Below are 8,503 nucleotides of genomic sequence, written 5' to 3'. Positions count from 1 at the left end.
TCCACAATTAAATAATTCCTTGCATTTCGTTAAATTCTGGGATATATTAGAAAGCAAAACATTATTCCTTGAACCGCTGAGATTCACCCTTCAATTCGGAGTGCATGTAATACGGCAAAGAACGCCCTCTAAAGCAACATTAATCATTTAAAAATTGGTTTGGCCGTCGTACTCTCAACAAAGTTAGGAAGAGTCGTAACGTTAGTGGGCGAACAATGTGCACCACTAAGCTATACAAGTTGGTATGTTACAGTAATAATGAGCTTCTTCGGTTAGTAGACCTAGCCGAAATGAACTGACCGCTATCTATCAGTAGAGGATGTAAAGGCAGTTCTGTGGCGCGTGACTTTTTGTCTTTAATGATAATCACTTTAAGTTGCCAGGTACTGTATGTAGTTCAACGTACAGCAACGTTACCGGAGTGAAGACGGGCCTAGTTAGCAAGTGTTTGCTGTGGATAGGCTAAGCTAACTATCTTAGCAACCCTGACCTGTCAACGTTGGTGGCAAGAAGTCAGCCGGTCACCTGTTGTCTGGAAAGCATTAACGTTATTTATTTAACCCAGCAACCTGATATTATGATTATTAAAAAATATGAATGTAAACTGTAAATGAGCCAAATTGTCAATCAATGCTGTGTTCTCTAACGAAATCCATGCACACGCCAGTTTCCTAGCTGATGTCAGCGTTAGGACTTTAGCTGTAAGGGATGAAAACGGGTTGAATAACAGTGACAACTCAAAGTGATGTAGCTTAGTGGTCAAAATATCTTCTCTCTTGACCACCATAAAAAAGCACATGTTGCATTTAATTAAGATTCCTAATTAAATGCAACATGTGCATCTTCCTAGACATAACTCATTCAAATTACTGGCACCACATTATTTTCTCCTCTCCATCCATTGCAGTTGTGATGGAGCAGCCACCTGGGAGCTTAGATGATCTACAGCCTCAAGACCTCTCCACATCCAGCATCCCCGCTGTGATTGACCTGACCAGGACTGTTGAGGAATGTGTCCTCAACAGTCCGTCCCTCGCTGCTCTGCGTATGGTCAAGAACCCCAGCTGGTACCCAAACTCAGGGACCAGCAACCCCGCATTACCCTTCTCGGACACCGGCTCCTCAGAGACCACTCTCCAAGCAGGGGATCCAATTCAACCAGACAATGCCTTCTCCCACACGACAGTGACCCTTTCCTACGTGACCAGATCTCACGTCTTCTCCTCTAATGATTCCCTTTCTCGGCATTCGCCCCTGTATGGTGTGCCGCCTATTAGCAAGTTGTCCCTCCACTCTCCTTGTGACTTGGATAAAGGGCTTGAGGAGACTGGCTTTGCACTGAACCAGCACTACTTTGAGCAAGTTGATGGGACCATGGACCTTGCCAATCAGACGCATCTTTTTCAGTCATTGACTCAGGCTCAGGTGGCACCAGAGAACGATGGGGGAGTATGTCTAACGCAGGAGCATCAGGAGTTCAACAGTGGAGTCATTTCCAGCGGCAGAGACATGGACAAGCATGGAAAAGGCAAAGAGGATTATGGCCTTCCTCTGGAAAAGAGTGGGGGTTTGGAAAATGGACAAGGTGATAGCTACTCCAGTTCAGGAGTATGTGCTGAATCCTCACCGGAGATGCTCACTGTCGCAGGGGAGGATGAGGAGAGGGGCAGCTCTGAGGCACTCTTTCTCACGTCTAAGAAACAGGACCCAGCAGTCGTTGCGGGCAGCGTCGGTGCTAGAGACCTGTGCTCACGAAGCAGGGAGTACATCAGTCCTCTGGAGGACCCCGTCTCCCCCTCCGCTACCTCACTGGACAATGTGGAGGATGTGTTCGTCCTGCCTCAGGCCTCTAGTTCACCCAGCGGTGATAACTCTTATCAAGACCCATTTGATGAGGTTGCGTGGGATGACTTGAGGACAGAGGGGGCCATTCAGCCGGGCTGTGGCATCAGTGATAGCAACACAAGGTTAGCTTCAAGCACTGAAAATAAGCAGCCTGTCGGTAGACGAAAGGCTTTGTTGGAGCCTTTGATTTACTTGACAGATGATGTTTGTGTGTCAGAAGTTTCCGAAAACAAACCCAAGACTGTCACTCCTCACATGAACGGGAATGCTAAGGCACTACAGAGAACTTTAAAAGAAAGGAAACTGCCCGTGCGGCCCAGCAGAGGTACACGGTTAGACGCTATAGTTATGAACATAAATTCCAGCCGGTATAAAGCGTCAGGATGCATACGTACCAATAAGAAAGCAAAAACTTCCCAGTCGCCAGCTGGTGATTCTAAGTTATCAGGTCCTAAGAGGAATGACACCCAGTCAGCAGGAAAAAGGAGGAACCGAGTGAAAGCGCCTTTCTCAGTGAAAACGAGGAAACAAAAAGCAGTTACTTCAATGAAAAAGGGTAAAACTAATAACATGAGCACTGCCAGTTACAAAGACTCTACCTCAGATTCTGAAATCAATCATTCTAAAATATGTAATGGCAGCACATCTCCAAAAAGCCCTCTGTTTTCTGTACACAAGAAGTCAAAGACAAGGCCAGAAGATGTTTCCCATCCTGCACATGAACCACAACCCAGTCCTGTGAGGTCAAAGAGGATACCCTCATCGCACTCAAGTCCTCAGTTTGATGTGCAGGAAAACTCAAAGGAGTCAGATCATCTATCCCACCCTGACCCCTCAGTGGAAATTCATACTGCTAGATGTTCCCCACCACCATCATCAAAATCTCCAAAGAAAAGCCAAGGCAAAGGCAAGGCCACAGGTAGCAAACCATGTCCCACTGCCAAGACCAAGGGGGCTGGTACCCGCAAGAGAAGGCAAAAGAAACTCACATGGAGCCAGTATTCCTCCATTTTCTCCCCGAAGGAGCCAGAGATCAAGTTGAAGTATGTCAACTACAAGGAGGAGAAAAGGGACTATAGATTGGACAGTTTCTCTCCATTCATCCGCGTGGAGCGTCAGCAGTCAGCGTCATCACTCTGTACTATAATCAACTACCCCGAGGAGGTAAGGACACAACACAAGAGAGGCCAGCAGCAGGCTCACCCCTGTGGCTTCTTTTCTGCGGTCGTACCCAGCACTTCCTGTGTGCAGCTGGGCCGGGCATCGACGCTCAGCCGGCAGCAGCGCGCTCTCGTCTGCTGCCTGTGTGGACAGGCGGCCAACACCATGGACTTAGGGGACCTCCATGGCCCTTATTACCCAGAAGGGTACCAGCCAAGCACCAAAAGACCAGCCAGCATGTCTGGCCTCAAAGAGGATGAGGACGACTACAGCGACACAGACTCTTCGTCCTGCAGTGTCACAGGCAGGGGGAGGAAGTGTGCCATTCCACCCGCATCACGGCCCCTCATGCCAGCAGCTCAGCTGAAGCAGAAAGGCCTGGAGAGCTACAGGTGGACAGCTAACACTGGCAGCCCTGCTGCTAAGCTGGCTCGGTCAGACGGCGACTCTGCTGATGTGGAGGACTGGTACAGTCCCCCTGTGCTGCCTCTGGAGCCCTGTGAATACTGGCTCCACGAGGACTGCGGCATCTGGTCTGCAGGCGTGTTCCTGGTGAAGGGCAAAGTCTACGGACTGGAGGAGGCTGTCAAGGTGGCCCAAGAGACTGTAAGCACTTCACTGTGTGTGTGTGTGTGTGTGTGTGTGTAATGTACAAGTATATTCACACACAAGGTTAGTAGAAATATTAACATTAAAGCTGCAAGCAGCATTGATCGGGTTCTCGCCACTTTACGCACATCGAGGGTACTGAAAGGACTCAGAGTCATGCCATGCATTGCTGTGACCATCACACACTGCGTGCACGAGTTACATGATATTTCCTGCGTCGACCAGCAGCGTAGCAAGATCATGTTGCCAGGTGTAAAGCCTCAAATGTTTTGAGTGTACCTCCCATACAATCATAAATGTAAGCCTGTTAAGATCATTAAGAAAATGAATGTGTGTGAATGTGCTTCAGTGTTTGTAACATAACAGACTGGGATGGGGTTCAACTCCCTGCAGTGTCCTGCTGATTGTATTTGGACTTACATGAAAGTTAACTAAACAGTAGTGCCATTTGCTGTTACTTGAACACTTTAATTTAACACCGTTTTCATTTTAAGCTCTTCTGTAACTTTAGATTGTCGTGTGAAGCATTCATTATAACATTTAACCTGATTCTCATGTAGAAGCTCTGGACAGATCATTTATACTAATGCCCACTGACATGGTTTGAGAACCACTTTTGCTCTCCAAGCATCTTAGTTTGCACATATTTAGATCAGAGAAGTCTTTTTCTCATGGTGTGCCCACAAACCCTTTCAATAAGTTCAGTGTTTGGGCCGCTGTCATTATAGAATCCTGCTTACGTCTGTGGTTACCAGTATGAGGCGCTATGACTATGAGTTAATATTGGCATGCAGAAGTCCTAAAATCATGACCGTAATCAAGCATGTCAAGTTTGGGACAGTTTTGACAAAGTACAGTTGAGTTACAACAGCTTGATGGAGGATGGCGAACCATGTAAAATGGCCGCGACACCAAGTCCATGTTGTTCAATGAAACCTCAAGCGTTTAGTAACTTTTAATCGCTAAGGTCTTTCGATTGTTCTGACCAAATTCCAAGCTGATCAGATTAATTCCCTAGGAGGAGTTCGTAGTACAGCATCTGGAAATGAAAAAAAACCACGAGAAATTCATACAAAATTCAAACTGGCTGATTTCCGGTTGGGTTTAGAGCATGGCCCCCTTAGACTTTTTTTTAAGTCTACATGTGATACATCTGCTTACCAAATTGTATACATCTAGGTGAAATGTACTGCGAGGGCTGCATCGTCCAAATAATGTAGTGGGTGCTATCGAGCCGACTTGCCACTCTGAAGCATTTAAATCGCATCAGATGACGACATTCATTAGTAGTAGTACGGTAGTAGTAAATGTGTGTGACAAGTTTGATTATGTTTTGAGTTTTTAGCCTCTCATGCGTCGCAACGTAATATTAATAATTCTTTTGATTTCTATTCGTCGGTGCTCGGGCCCTAAAAATATGTTCTATGATCTCACGGTAGAGCGGTGCCTAAAATAAATAGAGGGGAAAAACCCATTCATACACCATAGGCACAGCTACGGGAGCAATTTAGGGTTAAGTGTCTTGCCCAAGGGGACATGGACTAGCGGAGCCGGGGATCGAACCGCTGATCCTCTGATTGAAGGACGACCCCCTCTACTGCTGAGTCAGTGTTTGTACAGTATGACACATCTTGCATCGCCGTAGCTATGTGGCCTTTGCCAAAGCTTTAAAAGCGAAATCAGATTGTCTGTCTGGTATCCATGCATGCTGTTAGCAGACACATACATCATGTCTTCCTTCGCTCTTTTCTCTGCTGTGTTTAGAAGTGCTCAGTGTGCAGTGACCATGGTGCTACACTGGGCTGCTTCATCAAAGGCTGCGCCAACAAGTACCACTACAGGTGTGCTCTGGAGTCAGGTAAGTGCTGCTCTCGGCCCTCCATCCCCTCACATCACACAGGCTGTCACTTATCCGTGTGAATGTCTACAGGGGCAGCGTGCTCCCGTATTTTGAACTGGTTTGTCTTTTATGTTAAAGGGTTAGTTCACCCAATTCATTTTGATTGGCATTTAGCCATACAATTGTGTCTGGTTTTATTTGCCCAGGTTTAGATTCTGATATCTCAACATTGTACCTGTGAAAATGTTATACACCCACGACCAGTGCTTTGTGTGAGTTCATGTACATTTGTCTGTGAATACTCTATTGCTCTATTGTGAAGTGTGGCTGGCTATGGCTGGCTATCACTTCCACTAAGCTTGAACCTGCACGTGTGGGATGATTCAGTGTGGCATCTGTAACTCCTGTTCTGTGCTTGTTCTAGCAGACTGTGTACTCATAGAAGAAAATATTTCCATGAAGTGTAAAAAGCACAAGGTGAGCACAAGTATTATAAAATGTAGGTAATGGGTGTGGTTCTGTTTGAAAGATATAATGTGTGAATGTATTATTAGCTACATATAGAGTGATTCTTCATCCATCCCCAGAACAAGTCATTCAAAGCCCCTCCAGGGAACCGATGGGAGGACAGGTGACGAAGTAGAACCCTCATGAGGTTAGTAACCACCTTTGTGTGATCTGCGGCTCTGGAGGAAGTTCTTTTGGGGTTTTGGGAGTTCAATGAAGATGTGTTATTGAAAGTGTAGGAGGTTTTTGGAGCTCTACTAAAGCCTCTACTGTATCAATGTTGTTTTATCTTGCATGTTCTCCAATTTTATGGGCATGCAATACTAACTTGCTATAGGCCTTTTTCCACAGCATCCATTTTGACATGTCATAGCAGGATCAACACAGGTGTAATTAATAAAAGTTTTTGTGGTCTCATTCTATTTAGTGTGTCACAGCTTGCACAATAACAGGGCCAGAATTGATGGTATTAAAGGTGCTAGATTTGATATTCAGAGCATTAATTTAGCAGCAAACAACTATTATCTGTGTAAAGATGTGTGTATGGAAAGCTATAGAGGAGTAATGTCTACCTGAGCAGAGAGTGAAGTCTCTCTCCATCTGTGTGTTGATATCAGAGCTTCTCCTTGATTTGTTGCCATAGCCGGGCCGGCCACGCATGCTTTCAGTGCATTTTAAACACTGCTAGCGCTTGGGCGGCAACCTCCGGTTCTGCCGAGTGAAGCCAGTGATCTTAAAACTTCCATTCTCCTCTCATGGCCAGCAGGCTCCAAAAGAAAAAAACAACCTCAGTAAACATGAGTTGATGATCTCCAGTTTCAAGTCTTCTTCAATAACGCATGATGTTCATTTGGTAATGATGGTCCATTTAGAGTCAAATAGACCATAAAGCAGGGGATGCTTTAGGGCGGGCTTCCTGTGATTGACAGGTCGTATACGTCACGCCTCCGCATTCCAAATATGGTAACCTCTGTTCATTGGTTGCGAAAAAAACATGGCAACGGCCGTGATCCAAGATGGCGACGCCGAACTCAAGGCTTCACAACAGCAGTTGTGAAGTACCACTAACCAATGGGTCCCATTGGTTAGTGGTACATCCCAAGTCTTTTAATTGCATCCCCGTTTCCCTCACTTGCGTCCTTTCCTTATGTCTTAGTCCCTCCCACCAGGGATGCATGGAGAGATCCAAGGACACCATGCGAGGAGAGAGGAAATGAGGAAATATGTTTTAAGAGATATGAGACATCCTTTCCTCAGTTGCGTCACGTGAAGAGACGTCTCTTTCTGATGACGGCGGCTCTGATCACAGCTGTCAGTCCGGCTTGAACAGCTGGAGAGACTTTAGATAAGTTTTTGTCTGTGCACATGATCACTGTACTTAATAATAGTAACTAATACTACTAATAACTAATAAAGACAGTTATCATCACTGTAGAGGTGTTTTCTCGCTGTAGGCTGTTACCACTTTAACAAACTCCTGTTTATGAGCACAGGATCGATTTCTACCGACGCAATGCGTTTGTCATATTTATGAATTATTGGTGTCTGTATGTTTTGAAACTCAGATTGTGACGTGATTATTAAATAACCCTGAATATGATTATGGTTTATCTTAAATGATAAAACTCATCAAACCAGACACTCAGGAATGATCAGCCTCACGTGACAGAATGAAATGATAAATGATGTAAAAAGTGTTTCGTCTCTCCAGCTCTCTCTCACTTTAATTGTATTCATAATAGAAGTTATTGAGGGAAATATCAGATCATGAAAAGACAAATCTTTCTAATAAATGAAGAAAGTTGTTTGTGGTCCTTTTGTTGTTCAGACTACAATGAACATTTATTTAATAAACCAGATGTTGAATCAGAAAACTAATCAAATGTAAAACTAGAGTTTAATCTGTGATCTGTCTTCACTGTTTACATGTTGAAAGAAATGGTGTCAGTCCGATCAGCTGCAGCGTCCAATCACATAACTCGGGTGTCAAACTCATCTCCACTCTGGGCCACATCAGCATCACGGTCGCCCTCAAAGGGCCGGTTGTAACTGTAAGACTGTACAACTAACTTCTCCCTAACATATTGTTAAATAACTCTCTCTGCATTTTATTATTGTTTATTCAAGTGTAAACATATTGTACATGCAGTTATATAAATGAAAAATGATATTTAAACACATTTCTGTTATTAGAACATAAATCATTTTAATTGAGGGTTAAGGAACCCACATGACTCTATCAAAGATCAAACTATTAAAGAAAATAACAAAGACAAATATCAAACACAAGTTATGACATTAACTTTGTTCAAAGCTGTTTGTTCACCTCTCTGCATCACTAATGTTCCTCCCTGTCGTCGTCCTGTGCATGCAGCTACATACAAGAGCTGCTCACTGAGAGTCAGGTCTGATGAACATGGATAGATGATGTATCCGTGTTGTCTGTGCTTTCATCAACAGTTCATTAGAAACACAAGTACCTGCTCGTCTCTTAGCTAGCTGTGTTGTTAGATTGCTGCTAGTTCATGAACTCGGTCTGCG

General features: G+C 44.6%; 1 protein-coding gene across 1 annotated transcript in view; it reads left to right on the top strand.

The window, feature by feature from the left end:
- Positions 1-912: 912 nt before the first annotated feature.
- LOC306794528 (uncharacterized protein) overlaps positions 913-8,503 on the top strand; it is a gene marked incomplete at its 5' end in the record, with an annotated part of 10,535 nt that continues 2,944 nt past the window's right edge. Inside the window, 4 exons of the mRNA XM_079292635.1 lie at positions 913-3,612; positions 5,380-5,473; positions 5,880-5,932; positions 6,043-6,110. Of these exons, the coding sequence (XP_079148761.1) occupies positions 913-3,612; positions 5,380-5,473; positions 5,880-5,932; positions 6,043-6,090 (2,895 nt within the window). The 3' untranslated portion in view covers positions 6,091-6,110. The remainder of the gene's footprint in view (positions 3,613-5,379; positions 5,474-5,879; positions 5,933-6,042; positions 6,111-8,503) is intronic.

Source organism: Melanostigma gelatinosum (genome assembly GCF_949748355.1).
Source record: "Melanostigma gelatinosum genome assembly, chromosome: 21".
In the NCBI taxonomy this organism is placed as follows: Eukaryota; Metazoa; Chordata; class Actinopteri; order Perciformes; family Zoarcidae; genus Melanostigma; species Melanostigma gelatinosum.
This window is presented reverse-complemented; position numbering and strand designations above follow the sequence as displayed.